At 58.4% G+C, this 15,992-nt stretch overlaps 1 protein-coding gene across 1 annotated transcript; it reads left to right on the plus strand.

Annotated features, from left to right (window-relative positions):
- The first annotated feature begins 3,849 nt into the window (after positions 1–3,849).
- On the plus strand, positions 3,850–11,130 carry NOX5 (NADPH oxidase 5). The gene is made up of 16 exons (XM_051628556.1): positions 3,850–3,969; positions 4,145–4,295; positions 4,465–4,675; positions 5,029–5,254; positions 5,667–5,820; positions 6,349–6,530; positions 6,833–7,015; positions 7,632–7,764; positions 8,472–8,608; positions 8,785–8,916; positions 9,070–9,114; positions 9,409–9,533; positions 9,918–10,002; positions 10,411–10,510; positions 10,629–10,795; positions 10,999–11,130. The coding sequence occupies exons 1-16, from the start codon at positions 3,850–3,852 to the stop codon at positions 11,128–11,130; spliced, it is 2,283 nt and encodes a 760-aa protein (XP_051484516.1).
- Positions 11,131–15,992: the final 4,862 nt, after the last annotated feature.

Here is a 15,992-nt window from a genome sequence, read left to right on the forward strand (position 1 = left end):
ATCACAGGCAATAAGGCAGGACTGAGAGAGACTGAAACTCTTGAGGCACCTGGAAGTGCAGGATTTGTGAAGAGTCAAATACTTTCAGAACCAATGCCTCCTTTTCTAATGCTGCTGGCACTCTGGGCTAATCCAGTTGTGGCAGAGAGAGGTATTTAGAAAAAACCCAAAGTGTTGGAGTGGCACAAGTTTGTGGAGATGCCACCCTGGGCTGTTGACAGGAATAAATTGTCAGGCTGGGTGTGGGGTTAAAAATGCTGAGCTTTAGAGAGATGAACACAGCTTCTCCTCACCTGCCTCCTGAGGGTTCTGTGAAGAAGCTGATTGTTTGTGGGGCCACGTGCTCTCTGCAGGTTTCCAGAGGGTTCAGACAAGGGCCCAGGAGCCACTTCAAGTGGTCCTGAGATGATGAGCTAATTACAAAACATCACAACCAGGTGCTCCTGAATGGCTCAGCTGAAATCCTGGTTTTATATGACATGAAAAGCTTTTCCAGGGCTTGGCTTTAACATTTAAGGGGAGGAACAGTCATTTCAGGTGAGATCAGTCAGGTTGGAAGCCATGCTAAGCAGAGAGCACTAGATCTGTGAAGGAACAAGAATGAAATCTGCATCAAAAGTCTGATTTAAGGTGAGTTAAAGTATTAAGAACCTTACAGCAGGCTATTGGCCAAAGACCTTTTTTGTAATTTTTAATATAGTTTAAACATCTCTAGGTTTTCTGCTTCATAGAAACATCTGTTTAAAATCTAAGTATTTGTAAGTAGAAGCTGCAGAATTTGTTAATAATCATTTCTTGCCTTAATGCAAATATTCTGATAGTTAGCAAATATAAAATCAGCTTGTTGGTTTGGGTTTTTTTTGGTTGTTTGGGGTTTTTTTGTTTTTTTTAAAGCTCCATCAGTGAGATTACTGCCTGTGAAGTGGCCCAGGAAGGCTGGGACACGTTGCAAAGTTGTTTCCTGCCCGAGTTCTTGCTCAGCACAATCCCAGGGAGGTGCCTCGTCCCCGTCAATCCCAACCTCTCCGGTTAATCCTCCCCGCGGGCCCTGCCGGCTCCCGGGACGCTCCAAGGGTTCGTGCCTTTGATTCTGCTCTGGGAGCACCAGGCGCTTGAGGCTCCCTCCTGTCAATGGGAGAGACGTGAGATTTGGCTCTAGAAAGCAGTTGGGGTTAGTGATTTGCATGGAAACCCTGCGGTGGGCTCTGAGTTTGCTCTGGGGTTGGCAGGACGTGTCTCCAGAGCGGCTGGTGCGGCTGGGCCACCTTCCCGCGTCCTGGATGCAATTCCTGCATCCCAGCAAGGGCAGCAAGCCCAGGTTTCTGGGCAGCTTTGGAAGCCTGAGAGGGGAATCTCTGCAGGCAGAGGGGACAGAAGCGCTTTTCAGGAGAGATTAGCTCGTCGGGTTTGTTTTCATCAACTTGTACTAGGAACTGAAGACAAGAACTGCAATAAACCAGACCTGTGCTGGTGCAGCCACCAGCTCTGAGCGATGGGAAGAACCTGCTGTCCCACCCCCAGCAGTGTCTGATTCTAACAGCTGAGGGGCTTTTTGTGGCAGCCTGGCCACAATGTATTAACTTGCATTTGCAAATTTAAGGTCTCTTTTATTTTAGATATCTTCAGTGTGTCCATAGAGTGGAAATGCTGTGAGCATCCCCTGTGTCTGTGGGAGCCAGCACTTCCTTGAAGGGGATTTATATTTTCCCTTCCCTAATAAACGGTTTGGTGACCTCGGGTCGCCCCAGTGTGGAAGTGACTGTCTGGGTGGAGGTTTGGCAGGTTCAGCTCGGTTCAGGATTTGTGCTCAGTTTCCCTGGTGGGGAAAAGCTGCAACTCGGTGTAAGATACACACAGCTGAGAAGAAACATTTGCTGCCCTGGGAAAACCAGGGAGAACAACCCCTGGGGCTGTGTGACCAGCAGGGGCAGCCTCCACAGCACCTCTTTCCTATTTGGATTCATTCTCTTGATTTTTGCGTGTAAAAACCTCTTTACCGCCACATTTTTTCAGCATCGTCACAAATTAAAGGCTCGTCCTGGTTGGGGAAATGAATGACTCAAGGGTTGCTTCTGTGGGATGAACTGTGGGTTTCCTGCCCCTTCCCGTCAGGATGCCAGCCCTGCAGGGAGAGGTGCTGGCGGCAGGGCAGGGCACGGGGCTCTCCTGGATATTTTGCCGGGCTCTGCTGCTTCTCCACGTTTCCCCCTGCTCTTTGCCGTTCCCTGCATCCCGGGTGAGGGAGAGGAGAGGCTGTGGATGAAGCTCCTGCCATCAGTTCGATGTGTAGCACGAGCCGTAGTCCCCTGGCAACAAATCCAAGGGGATTTTCCCGTCGGGATCTGCTGCCTCAGCTCCGGCAAGGCAGCAAAACTCTGCCACTTAGTGTACGAAACATCTCCCTGCGTCCTTCCCGCCCGCAGCACCGTGACACCAGCCGGGGCAGTGAAGCACACGAGGTGCTGACATTCCCATGGCAACCTCCTCCCCGCCGAGCCACGGTTTCGTGCCGCTACCAGCGGGATCTGTGCCCCAAGGAACCGAGGTTGCAGCAGGGAAGAGACACTTCCCCAGGTGTTCCTGATGGCTGGTAAATAAGGGTGGAAGCAGCAGGAGAACACGAGCTCCTTGCTGGCTTTGGCAGAGCCCTGCCCAAGGTCAGGCAGCTGAATGGTGTGAGAAGCAGGAAATAAAGGAGCAGCCTCCAGCAGCTGCGATCAGCTACATTTTAAATATCAAAACCAACCGTGCTGCAGCTACAGACCTGATGACAGAGCTGGGTGTGAGTGTAGGACAGGAGGGACCATGAATTAGAAAGGGCGTGAGGCAGGGGAGGGCTGGGGAGGGGCAGAAGGTTGTGCCTCGTGTCCAGCTGCGCTGCCCAAACTTGCTCAGTCGCTGCCTCTTCTCCCCGGGAACGCTGTGTCCTGGATGGCCCCCAGAAGCCGTTTCAGATGGTGACCAGAAGGGGGTTGGGGCAATACAGCACAGCTGTTCTGAGCTGGAAAAGGCTGGTTGAGGGCAGGGGCTCTGTGTCCATTTTCTCTTGGTTTCTCTAGATAATGGGAGCCACTGGTAATTTTGGACTCTGTTGCTGATCTTCTAACAGGTCTGGCAGAAGCACGGGATTCCAGCACCTGAAGGGGCTCCAGGAACGATGGGGAGGGACTTGGGACAAGGGCAGGGAGGGATGGGATGAGGGGGGAGGGTTTCTAGCTGGAAGAGGGGAGATTGATGAGATCTGAGGAAGAAATTCTTTGCTGTGAGGGTGGTGAGAGCCTGGCCCAGGTTGCCCAGAGGAGCTGTGGCTGCCCCATCCCTGGCAGTGTTGAAGGGCAGGTTGGATGGGGCTTGGAGCAGCCTGGGCTGCTGGGAGGTGTCCCTGCCTGTGCAGGAGGTGGGACTGGATGGGCTTTAAGGTCCTTTCCCACCCAAACCAGTCTAGGGTTCTGTGACTCGGACAGGCCGTGCAGGCACAGGGGGCCTGAGCACGGAGGAAAGGTCCAGCCAGGAGGAGTTGCCCCTGGTTAGCACCAGTATCACCTGCAGCACCTTCAGGGGGTGATCAGGAGTGTAGCAGGTACTAACAGGACTCGGCAGCTCATTTCTTCAGCACATGGAAATTTGGGGCTGTTATGCTTCCCAGACGTGTCCATGTCCCATCACTGCAGCCATCGTGGCTGCTGGAGTCCCAGCTCATCCCAGGGAGCTGGACTGGAGCCAGTGGTGAGGGCTGCCCTGAAAGCCCAGAATGGCAGGAATAGGACAAAAGCAGATTTTGAAGGCTGCAGGGGCCTCCTGGGGGCTGCTGCCCATCCTGTGCCATGTCCTGCCACAGGTTCCTGCACCATGAGTGTGGCTGAGGACGCCGAGTGGCTGCGGTGGGTGACAAAGAAGTTTGGGAGCATCACAGGGGAGGACAAAGAAATTGATCTGGAGGAGTTCAAAACTGCTCTGCAAGTGAAGGAGGTGAGTGGTGCCATAGGAACCTTCTTCCAGCAGCCCCACACTGACCTGCTGCCTTATTGTTCTTAAGAGAAAATTAAGCTTAAAAATAAGCCCCGGTGACTTCCAGCATTTGAAGCACCAGGGGTGGGTGGGGAGCATCCCACCACATGCCACAGTCTTTGGCCCCTCCCCACAGTCCTTCTTCGCTGAGAGGTTCTTCGCCCTGTTTGACTCGGACGGGAGTGGGACCATCAGTCTGGAGGAGCTGCTGGAAGCCCTGAGCCTGCTCGTGCACGGGAGTCAGACGGACAAGCTGAGGTTCCTCTTCCGAGTTTACGACGTGGATGGTGAGACCACCTGGGAGGTGTCTCTGCCCACGGGCGAGGGGTTGGGACTGGCCGGTCTTCAAGCTCCTTCTAACCCGAGCCAGTCAGGGATTCCATGAAAACGGAGGCAAAGCCACGGGGTGCTGTGGGGGTCCCTCCCTGACCCCCTGTGGCCCCGCTCCCCCCCCAGGCAGCGGCTCCATCGACCCGGACGAGCTGCGCGTGGTGCTGCGCTGGGGCCTGCGGGAGAGCGGGATGTCCCTGCCCGAGGAGCGCCTGGGGGACCTCACCCTGGCTCTCTTTGAGGCTGCTGACAAGGACCACAGCGGCTCCATCACCTTCGAGGAGCTCCAGGAAGAGCTGGAGGCTTTCCCAGAGGTCATGGAGAACCTGACCATCAGGTAGGTGTGTGTCGCTGGGCGCTCCCACAGCCCCGTGTCTTCCTGAGCACCTTTTGCTTCCTGCGTGGAGGAAAAAACCCCTGGGATTTACACTCCACGGGGTGCCCAGCCCACAAGGTGCTCAGCCAGCACTGGGAGCAAGTCAAGTGCCTTATGGCACCACACTGGGTGAGGGTCTGGGATGCTGGGATGGGTGCTGGGATGGTGCCACACTGGATGCAGGGCTGGGATACAGGGGTGGATGCAGGGATAGTTTTGGAAAGGGTACAGCTATGGCGCCACGGTGGGTGCAGGGCTGGGTGCAGGGCTTCCCCCCGTCTCCGGACGAGGAGCGATCCCACCTGTGCTCCCAGCGCAGCCAGCTGGCTGAAGCCCCCGGCGGTCCCGGCGCGGCGGCCCCGCCGGCGCTGCCTGAGCCCGGCGTTCTGGCAGAACCGCGGCAGCTCCATCGCCTTCCTGGGGGGCTGGACCGGCCTCAACCTCCTGCTCTTCGCCCTGGGGGCCCTGCCCCACGCCGGATGGGTGGCCCTGGCCCGCGGCTGCGGCCAGTGCCTCAACTTCAACTGCGCCTTCCTGGCAGTGAGTCCCGGTCCCGCTCGGACACCGAGCTCGGGGAGGGGCGGGATGACCGGGGTGTTCCCGGCCCTGCGTACACCAGGACCTTGTCCCTGCTCCAGGGGATCTTTGGAGGGCAGGACTTGGAGCCCGGGGGCTTTGGAAGTTGTGGGACCAGGCTGTCCCTGCTAAATAACTCTGTGTTGCTGGGGCATGAGGGCAGCCGCGGACCCTGCAGGTGGTTCCTTGGGCTCTGCCTCTGGGTGCTCTCTAGGCTGACACCCTGTGATGGTGGGGAGCTGGCTCAGGACCCCCAGGGGACTATCCCCTGGCCGAGCCCCCAGCATCTCCAGCTGCCCCCAACATCTCTGCTTGCCCCCAGCATCTCCAATTGTCCCCAGCACCCCAGGCAGCCCCTCTCCCTCCCTCTCCCGAGGTGCTGATGCTGAGGAGGTGCCTGACCTGGCTCCGTGCTACCCCCATGGCCCAGGTCTTGCCCCTGGACCAGCACGTGGTGCTGCACCAGCTGGTGGGATACGTGGTGCTGGTGTTGGGAGCCGTCCACACGGGCGCCCACCTCGCCAACTTCTGTGAGTAGCAGCTCGGGGGGGGCGGGAGGGGGGTGCCCTCGGTGGCTGTGGGTGGGCTCTAAAGCACCCGTCAGTCCTGAGCCTCATGTCCGGGAGGGATGTATGTGTCCCAGGGGGAGATGCACGTGTCCCAGGAGTGGGATACAGATGTCCCGGGGGGGTGGCCTGAGGAGGGGGTGCTCATGCCTGGGGGGGTGGTGAGGATGCAGGCAGCCGGGGGAGTCAGTCAGTGCTGCACAGATTGCCTGTCACCCCCCTCCGGTGGTTCCCAGCCGGGCACTGAGGGCTCCCGCTCCCACCCCCGGCCCCAGCTCCCGAGCCGGGTCTGTGCCCCCCGCCCCACAGCCCGGCTCCCCAGGGCAGGGTGCACGTCTGCCCTCGGCACCCACCCCCCCGCTTCAAACCCCCCCTGCAGCGCTGCTGAGCCCCAGCCGGCCCCAGGGAGGGGATAACCGGCCAGAATTCGGTGGGAGCAGCAGGAACGCGGGGGCTGCGGGTGCCCCGTGCTCCCTCCGTGCTTGTCCCCAGGCAGGTTGGCCGGGCAGGACGGGGCCGGGAGCCGCAGCCTCGCCGGGTTCCTGCTGTCGGCCGGGGCGGGGACGGGGGGGCTGTGGGACACGGCCCCGCAGACGGGGCTGGCGCTGCAGGGGCTGCTGGTGGCCATGCTCCTCTTCTCCAGCCCCTGCGTCCGGCGGAGCGGGCACTTCGAGGTGGGTCCCACCACCCCCGGCAGGGGCCGAGGGTGCTCGGTCCTGGGGAAAGGGGCTGGCGGGTGGGTGTCCATCCGGGGGGCTGCCCCATGGGGGGGGGGGTGAACTCCTGAAGGGGCACAGTGTCCCCCAACACCTCCTTTCGGCACCTTCACCCTTCTTTGAGTGTTTTTTGGGGGTTTTGTGCTTTTCTCCAGCATTTTTGGGCTGCCTTTGCCCGCTGGGATGCCCCAGCACGGCCTCACCACGAAGCACCGTTTGGCTCCTTTACTTTCAGTTCACCCCCCACTCCCTGTCCCCAGGTCTTCTACTGGACCCATCTCTCCTACATCTCTGTCTGGATCCTCCTCATCCTCCACGGCCCCCACTTCTGGAAGTGGTTTGTGGTTCCTGGCTGCCTCTTCACCCTGGAGAAGGTGCTTGGCTTGGCTTGGCGACGGGCTGGGGGGCTGCACATCGTGGAGGTCAACCTGCTCCCCTCCAAGGTCTGCACCCATGGGAGGTCCCAGCACCCCTTCCCACCTCTCCTCTTCTCCTCTGGGAGCCCAAAGCAAGATGCAGCTGCTCACAGAAATGCCTTGAATGTTTCTACAGAGTTTTGCAGTCTGGGGAAAAGGACTTTGCAAGTGACACAGGGGACATGGGGGGGGGGGATGCTTCCCTGGCCACACACAGGAGGGACAGGGTGCTATGAATGAAGAAGATGTGGGTTTGGGTTGTTTTGGAGCATGTTTGCAGCAGGAGGTGAAAGCAATTCCTTAATTTTCCAGCAATTCTTTTTCATTTAGAACTTTTGCCTGTTTGTTCAAGGAAAAAAAACAATCCAGACTCATGGTACAACTGGAGACAAAAGGGAAACTGCTTCAACTCTCAGTTTCTTCAAAGAAATGGTTGCTTGAGGCCAGTCCTAACTGAGATTTTGGTTTGATAGCAAAGCTGGGCAGCGAACAGGAGGATAAACTCCTTTTTTAGGTGACATCTGTGAGCCCGTCTGGTGCCAGCTGCTGTTCACAGAGGAAGGCATAAACCTGGGTCCTTGTGAGCTGCAGAAGGGCCGTTCTGGTGGATGGTCCTAGACTCTCTGCCCTGCTTTTCCTCCAGGTGACTCACCTGGTCATCCAGAGACCACCAGTTTTCCACTACAAGCCTGGAGACTACATCTACCTGAACATCCCGGCCATTGCCACCTACGAGTGGCATCCCTTCACCATCAGCAGCGCCCCTGAGCAGCAGGGTGAGCCCCAGAACTGCCCTCTTTGGGCATCACCAGGGTGGTGGTTTGCATCAGCAGGGTGGTGGTTTGCATTGCCCAAGCCTGAGCTGGGTGGTTGGATCCTCTCTGAGGGTCGTGCAAAGAGGTGTCCATGTGTTCATGCACACCTCAAATCACCTATCTCCATTTCTGCTGCATATAAAAGCATTCTCAGGTTCTTTCAAGCAAGGTGTGGGGACCAAATGGCACCCAAATTCCTTGCCCAGCTCCATGGGTGCCCAAGGTTTGGGATTTGGGCTTCACTGTTGGAGCAAAGCAGGGCACAGAGATGATCCAAGGGCTTGAGCAGGTCTGATCTGGAGACAAGCTGGGAGAGCTGGGGTTGTTCAGCCTGGAGAAGAGAAGGCTCCACGGAGACCTTGGAGCACCTTCCAGCACCTGAAGGGGCTCCAGGAAAGATGGAGAAGGACTCTGGACAAGGGCAAGGAGGGATGGGATGAAGTGGAACAGTTTCAAGCTGGAAGAGGGGAGATGGAGATGAGATCTGAGGGAGAAATTCTTTGCTGTGAGGGTGGTGAGACCCTGACCCAGGTAGCCCAGAGAAGCTGTGGCTGCCTCATCCCTGGCAGTGTTGAAGGGCAGGTTGGATGGGGCTTGGAGCAACCTGGGCTGGTGGGAGGTGTCCCTGCCCATTGGTTGCCCACCCACTGCCCCTCTTCCCAATGCAGACACCATCTGGCTGCACATCAGGTCCCTGGGCCAGTGGACCCACAAGCTGTATGAATACTTCCAGCAGCCTGACCTGCCCAGCCTGGAGCCTAAACCCCTCAGCAGGAGCCTGAGGGAGAGGAGACACCGGGCACAGGTGGGGGCTGGGGGGGTCAGCTTTTTGGTGGACCCTGAGGTCAGACTATAAAATGCTGCTGGGAGGGGGTGTCTGTTGTGGTGCATGTCCCCTGCAAGGTCCTGTCACTCTGGTGGATGGGCCATCAGATGTCCCTGAGCATCCCAACAGGTGACACCTTGGCCTTTGGCTTCCAGGGGGGGCTCTGCAGTGGGGCTGGCTCAGAGGGGGGCTCCGTGGCCACCGGTGGGGATGGAGACGTCCAGCTGACGTCGTACAAAGCCACCAGCACCACTGGCCCAGGAGAAGGGGACCTGCCGATAGGCGGGGTGAGCACCATCTCCCACCCAGCCCCCTGGATTTGGATAAATTTGGATAACTGCCTTTTTTTAAGCAATGCTCCAACCCATTCCCATCTGGGTAACGTCATGAGGGGACACGTTCAGGGCGGGGAGGGTGTCACCACTGTCTGTACCTGGCAGGTCTCCACCGGGCTGGGTGACACCCGTCGACTCTGCAATGTCCAGGTGAGGGATGGCTCCCACCTTCCCTGGGGGGTCCACGTGTGTGCCTGGCCACTCCACATGTTCCCAGCCACCCCCTGCATGTGTCCCTGTAGAGGGATGGTCCCACCAGGGCTGATACAAGCCCTGCACTGCTGGAAGGCCTTCATGCTCCTGCCCACCCCATCCTCCTCTTCCTCTGCTCCCCTAAAACTCCCACGGAAGACCCCAAATTCTCCTGGCCATGCACCAAGCCCTGCTCCTGTGGTTTTAGCCTCCCTGGGCTGCTGGATCTCCCCTGTCTCTCCTGTCTCCCAGTGCTACATTGATGGCCCCTACGGGACCCCGACACGGAGGATCTTCACCTCGGAGCACGCCGTGCTCATCGGCGCGGGCATCGGCATCACGCCCTTCGCCTCCATCCTGCAGAGCATCATGTACAGGTTGGTGGCAGAGCAGCAGCTCGGGCTGTGGTCACACCAGCAGGCCCCCAACACAAGCTTCCATGTGGCTTTGGGGGACAACAAGACATGATGTCGGCCCGGTGCTTCTCCCTGTTGGATGACCACTGTGGGGCAGCAGCCATGGGTGGCTCCTCCTCAATTCTAACCTTGGGACCTACAACAGTGGCCACAAGACCCACAGATGGGTCCTTCCTCAGTGTTGGGCTTCCTCCTGGGAATTCCTGCTGCAGGAAACCTGTTGGCCATGGGCAGGCACCAGAGCTGGTGAGGAACCAGTGCCTGGGGGCTTCCTGCAATGGTCTGCTGGTGTCTGGTGGGTGCAGGTGATGGGAGGGGCAGGCAGGGCAGTGTCTGTCCGTGCAGGTACCGCCGGCGGAAGCAGAGCTGCCCCAGCTGCCACTACTCATGGTGTGAGGACCTGCAGGATGAGGAGATGACGCTCAGGAAGGTAGGCATGGGTGGAGGGGGACACAGGACCCGGATTTGCCCTGGGGACAGGAGGGCTGCAGGCTCCCAGGAGCAGAGAGCCCATGAGCGTCCATTTACTTTGGATATGAGAAGAAACTTCTTCACCCAAAGGGCTGTCAGGGCCTGGCCCAGGCTGCCCAGGGCAGGGGGGGAGTCCCCATCCCTGGAGGGATTTCTAAGCCCTGTAGATGTGGTGCTGAGGGACATGGGTTAGTGGTGGCCTTGGCAGTGCTGGGTTGATGGTTGGGCTGGATGATCTTTCCTGGTCTTTTCCAACCAAATCTACCCAATGATTTGAAGATCCCTTCCCAGTCCAAGCAGTGGGGGGCTGGATTTGTCTCCCATCCTGCCTGCCAGCTCCTAGGCAGAGCCCCCTGTGTCCTTCCAGGTTGACTTCATCTGGATAAACCGGGACCAGAAGCACTTTGAGTGGTTTGTCAGCCTGTTAACCAAGTTGGAAATGGAGCAGGCTGAGCAGGAGCCAGGAGGTGAGCAGGGAAGCAGGAGCTGTGCTTGGCATTGCCCTTGGGAGAGCCCAGCTGGCCTCGAGGGGCACGGAGTGGGGCTGGACACCCCCACCTGCTGCCCGGGTGCCCTCCTGCCCAGGGAGGTTTCTGGAGATGCACATGTACATGACCTCGGCCCTGGGCAAGAACGACATGAAGGCCATCGGGCTGCAGATGGCCCTGGACCTGCTGGCCGCCAAGGAGCAGCGCGACTCCATCACCGGGCTGCGCACCCGGACCCAGCCCGGCCGCCCCGACTGGAGCCAGGTGAGCCCGGCCCTGCCCGCTGCGGGAGCCCTGCGTGTCCCCCCGGGCCCCTCTTCGGGAGGGTGCTGCGGGGAACCCGCACCCGGGGCAGCCTCTCCTTCCCGTGGGAACGCGGCGCGGGGGCTCAGGGAAGCTGGGACCCGGCTCTCCCGGCTGGAGCAGGAGGTGCCAGCGCCTCCTCCTCTCCTCCCGCTGCGCCGCAGGTGTTTGGGAAGGTGGCCGAGGAGAAGAGAGGGAAAGTCCAGGTCTTCTTCTGCGGCTCACCGGCCCTCGCCAAAGTCATCCGGGCGCACTGCGAGCACTTCGGCTTCCGCTTCTTCAAAGAGAACTTCTAAGCCTGCCGGCCCCGCCAGCCCTGAGGCGGGGTGATGGGCTCCGGCGGCTGGCTCCTGCTCTGCTGGCCGTGCTGGGCACCTTTCCTGGCTGCTCCTGGCCAGGGCTGGGGAGGGTGGGATTCATGGGCAGCGAGGGACGGGGCTGAGCTGGACCCCGGGGTTTTGGGGTGGAAGGAATGGGGTCATGGAGCTGGGTGGGGTGTGGGGGGGACGGGGTCCTGGAGCCCTTTGGGCTGGAGGGGACGGGGTCCTGAAGCACCTGGCAGGGCTGGGGGGGGGGTGGGTGTCCCCGGGCAGGGCTGCGGGGTCCCGCGGGGAGCGGTGCCCACAGGAGGGCACTGCAGCCTCGGGAACCGCCTGCTCCTTCCCGAGGCCACCGAACGGTTCCAGGCAGAGCCGCAGCTCGGCAGCGCCCGCAACCCCCGCCCTGCCCCGCTCTGCAGCGCGGGAGGGGTTTTGCCTCTTTTCCCGGCAGGAAAGCTGGTATTTCCGTGGGGCCGGACCCCGGGGTGCCGGGATGTCCCGCGGCCAGCGGGGACCCGCGGGGACCCAGCAGTGCTCAGGTGGGAGGGATGTGCGAGGCTGTCCCTGCCAGACTCCTCCGGCCTTTCACGGGCCGGGCCCCGCCAGCCGCTGGTGCTTGTGTGTGACAAGGTAAAGAGGAAAGATTAAGGCAGACGGGACACGGGTCTGGTGGCCAAGTCACCCGTGGGGAGCAAAGCCCAGCCCAGACGAGCGCCCTGCTGCCGGCCCCCTGTGCTCCCGGCCATCCCGGCACAGCAGGGAAACCTGGGGGGGCCGGGGACCCGCACCCCGGGAAGGCTCTGAGCACCCATCGGGGCAGGATCATACCCCTTGGGGTGGTGGGAGTGCATCTGCCCTCTTCCAGCTGGAAACCCTTCCCCCTGCTCCCATCCCTCCCTGCCCTTGTCCCAGGTCCCTCCCCAGCTTTCCTGGAGCCCCTCCAGGCCCTGGAAGGTGCTCTCAGGTCTCCCTGGAGCCTTCTCTTCTCCAGGCTGAACACCCCAACTCTCCCAGCCTGTCTCCAGAGCAGAGCTGCTCCAGCCCTCCCATCATCTCCAGGGCCTCCTCTGGACTCTCTCCACCAGCTCCAGGTCCTTCCTGTGCTGGGGACCCCAGAGCTGGACCCAGCCCTGCAGGGGGGTCTCAGCAGAGGGGGACAGTCCCCTGCTTGGCCCTGCTGGTCACATTGCTGGTGAGGAAACCAAACCCACTCAGGGTCTTTGCTGGAGACCCACGCTGTGAGCCAGAGCCTGGATGTGACCCCACACCCTGGGGCTGATCCTCTGGAATACTGACCCAGCATCCCTGCAGTGTCAGCCCATGTCCTGTGATTAACAGAGCTGTTTCAACCAGGGGATGATGCAAGATCCTGCTCGCCACGTCCGAGGGGAAATCAGGACAGCTGCAGCCTCTTGGGGCTTGCAGGGAAATAAATCCCCCCCCTCCCCCTTCCAGAGGATTAGCCTTTTTTCGGGATATTTTTCAGCCACGCTCCCAGGCTGACTCTGCTCGTGTGCACAAATCCACGTTTTCACGTTTCCAAAGATGCCAGAAAAAAAGCCAAGCGACGTGTCTGTACGTGGCAGCATCACGTGGCCGAGGAAAACACACTCGTCTCCATCATGCTGAAGAGTTAATTACATCTCCCCCTTCTCCCCACGTTTCGAGGCAATTATCAACAGCATGAATCGCTCCCTGCCTGCTGATCACCGCTTCCCTTCGGCAGCCCCGCCAGGGCGTGGGGTGCTGGGCTGCTTCTAGCAGCTCCAAAAGAAGCCACAAAGCACATCTGGCTCTTCCTGAGCATTGTGGCACCAGGGCACCCACAGCAGAGGGATCCTGAGGAGAAAATCATGCAAAACACCCCAAGAAATGAGGGTGCCACCCTGGTGGGAAGGGCGCAGCTGCGTGCTTTCCAAAGGGCTTCCCAGCTGGTGGGCCTTGATTTTGATGAGGAGGGTGAGGGTGTCTGGGGACGTGTGGCCGCTGGCAAGCTGCCCAGTGGCTCATCAGGAGGAATTTGGCTGCTCCTCCTGGCTTGGGTTGTGCTTCTCTTCCCCCAGCCACGTTGCTGGAGGTAGTTTTGCTCCTCAGGACCAGGCAAACATCTCGCAGGCTTCCAGCTGCCTGCTGATGGTGCCCGCCTGCCTGCGCTCACTCCCCACCCTGGGGGGCTTTCCCTGGCTGGTGGGCAGGAGGACAGGGCTGATGCTCAGCAGATGGTGGGGAAACGCTCTCCAAGAGGGGATGGAGGCAGCATCAAGGTCACTGCTGACATGACGAATACTGAGATGCTGGCATCCCAGCCACAGCCATGAAAAATTGATGAACTTCTTCCCCTTTCCAGCCGCAGAAGCTCCCGTCAGCTGCCGCTCCTCCGGTGCAGCGGATGTGTCCTCTGGATCCCAGGAATAAACGATTAAAAGATGTGAAAGTTGGGGAGGGGGAATTGCTGCTGCCCAGGGGGTTTTGGTGCTGGAACAGGCACAGAGCTGGAGCAGCTTTGGCTCCTTGGCAGGGCTGGGAAGGGGTGCCCAGAGAGGGGCTGCACCCTCCAGACCTCGGATCCACTTTGTTTTGGGGTTGTTTTTCATGTCAAAGCAACAGGAGGCTCCAAATCAGGAGCTGGGGAGGCAGGGGGTGAGGTTGGATAATGATCTACCTCCTGATTAATGCCTTCCCTTGGCTGGCTTCGTTATTGTGATTACACTCGGGCTGTAGCATAGCAACAGCTAATTGTGGGTTGGATGCAAAGTGCATAATTCCCTGTATTAAAATTTTATTAAGATATAATTGCATTCATCTTGCAGCAGCGGATGCTTCAAAGAGGAGGCAGCAGCTCCTCGTGGGGCTCTGCTGTGCTCACCCCCAGCCCCGCTCTGCTCCTGCACGGGCTATTCCCAGACAAACCTTCAATATCTACGTTTTCATCCATTGCCAAGTGGAAACGAGGGCTGGAGAGGTGAGGAGGGGCTGTGAGGGGCAGCTGCCCCTGCAGCAGGAAGGCTTTTTGCAACCTGTTGTGGAAGAGAAACCGAAACAGGAGGTTTCAGCTGCCCAGAGTCCTTGGCTCCCCTTGGTGCCACATCCCTGCTCCTCCGAAACCCAGACAGAGAGGGAAGCCTTCAAGAAACTGTATTTATTACCAGTATGATCACATTTGGCATATTCTATTACTAAGTGGTCCTGGTACATGGATATTATTCACTTAAGTAATCAATCACTGCCAGCAAATTACAGGATACAGGGAACGGAATTAGCAAAATGAACTATGGATGTAAAATTCATTTGAAATTCAATTTAGGAGCAACATTAGCTTTCAATTAGTCTGCCCAACTGTTTGAGCACCATTTTGTCTATCAGACCTTTAAATAAATGTAATTAACCTTTGCTGTTAAATTGTTGTTGATTTCATTGATATAATTATTATGTGACTCCTAATATTTTGCTTGGATGATGTCTCGTTAGCTGGTGGTTTCTAATGAGGGCAACGAAGGACTGGTGGTGAGTTCTGGTTCCCTCTGCCTGGTGGGGCAGGGGATTGAGCTTCTCCAGAGCTGGGGTGATATATGTAATGCATGCAGGGGACATGGCATGTCCCTGCTGTCCCCAGCAGAACTGGTCACAGACTGGTGGCGAAGAGGATATTTGGGTCTTCCCTTCCCTTCTCTTCCCTTCCCTTCCATTCCCTTCGCTTCTTTTAAACTTCTAACAGCTGAAGCTTTCTCCCTCCAGCTCCACGGGGGTCTGCAGGGTGGTACATCCAGAGAACCTCTGATATATCAGACTAATTCTGCCCGTGTCGGAGCCGATGGAAACGTTTCCACTGACGTCAGCGGGAGCTGGATTGATCTCCCTGCACAGACGACTCGTTCCTGAGGTTTTAAGAATTCATTTCCTCCTTCCATTGCCACAGACAGATAGCAGCAGTGGAGGTAGAGGAGTCATCTAATAACCACATATTAACACATGAATCACCAGCTCAGAGCCTGCTGGAGGGGGAGGCTGGAAGGGGAATAACGGAGCTTGACACGGGGTGAGCAGAGGGAAAGGATTCCTCAGCAAGGGAGCAGCAGCTCACCTGGAACAGAGTAATTGCCACCTCAATGTTTTTACCCCAGCATCACCCCAACTGCATCTGTTTAAATGCCCCAGGGCAGACGAGGCCTCAGCTGTAGAGCCCCACACGACCTCCACCAGCTCATGTAACCAGAGGTCAGCACCCAGTTCTGCACTTTTTATATAAATTCTTGCACGCTTAGGTGTGCAGGGACCTCTGGAGATCATCAGTCCCACCCCCTGCTCAAGCAGGGTCACCCACAGCAGGTTGGACAGAATCATGTACAGGTGGGTTTGGAATATCTCCAGAGGAGACTCCCCAGCCCCCTCTGGGCAGCCTGTTCCCATGCCTGGCACCCTCCAAGTCAGGAAGTTTTTCCTCGTGTTCAGATGGAATTACCTCTCACCTAGTTTGAGCCCATTGCCCCTCGTCCTGTCACCAGGCACCACTGAAAAGAGTCTGGCCCCATCCTGACACCTGCCCTGTAGGTGTTTATAAGATCTCTTCTCGTTCTCTCTTCTCCAGGCTGAGCAGACCCAGGTCTCAGCTCTTCCTCACAAGAGACGTGCCCCAGTCCCCTCATCACCTTTGTAGCTGGACTCTCTCCCACAGCTCCCTGTCTCGTGCACTGGGAAGGAGCACAAGTGGACACAGTGCTGCAGATGGGCAGAGCTGAGTTAGGTCCTGGGCTCTGTCGCCAGGTTAATCACTGGTCGGGAGCGTTAGGTTATGGTTGGACACTGAGATCTTGAAGGTCCTTTCCAACCAACGTGATTCA

The sequence above is a fragment of the Apus apus genome, chromosome 10 (genome assembly GCF_020740795.1).
Source record: "Apus apus isolate bApuApu2 chromosome 10, bApuApu2.pri.cur, whole genome shotgun sequence".
Classification (NCBI taxonomy): Eukaryota; Metazoa; Chordata; class Aves; order Apodiformes; family Apodidae; genus Apus; species Apus apus.

Coding starts and splice junctions, on each gene's coding strand:
- NOX5 (XM_051628556.1), top strand. CDS start 3,850: ATGAGTGTGGCTGAGGACGCCGAGTGGCTGCGGTGGGTGACAAAGAAG. Junction 4,676..5,028: donor ATGGAGAACCTGACCATCAG/GTAGGTGTGTGT, acceptor CTGTGCTCCCAG/CGCAGCCAGCTGGCTGAAGC. Junction 8,917..9,069: donor GGGACCTGCCGATAGGCGGG/GTGAGCACCATC, acceptor TGTACCTGGCAG/GTCTCCACCGGGCTGGGTGA.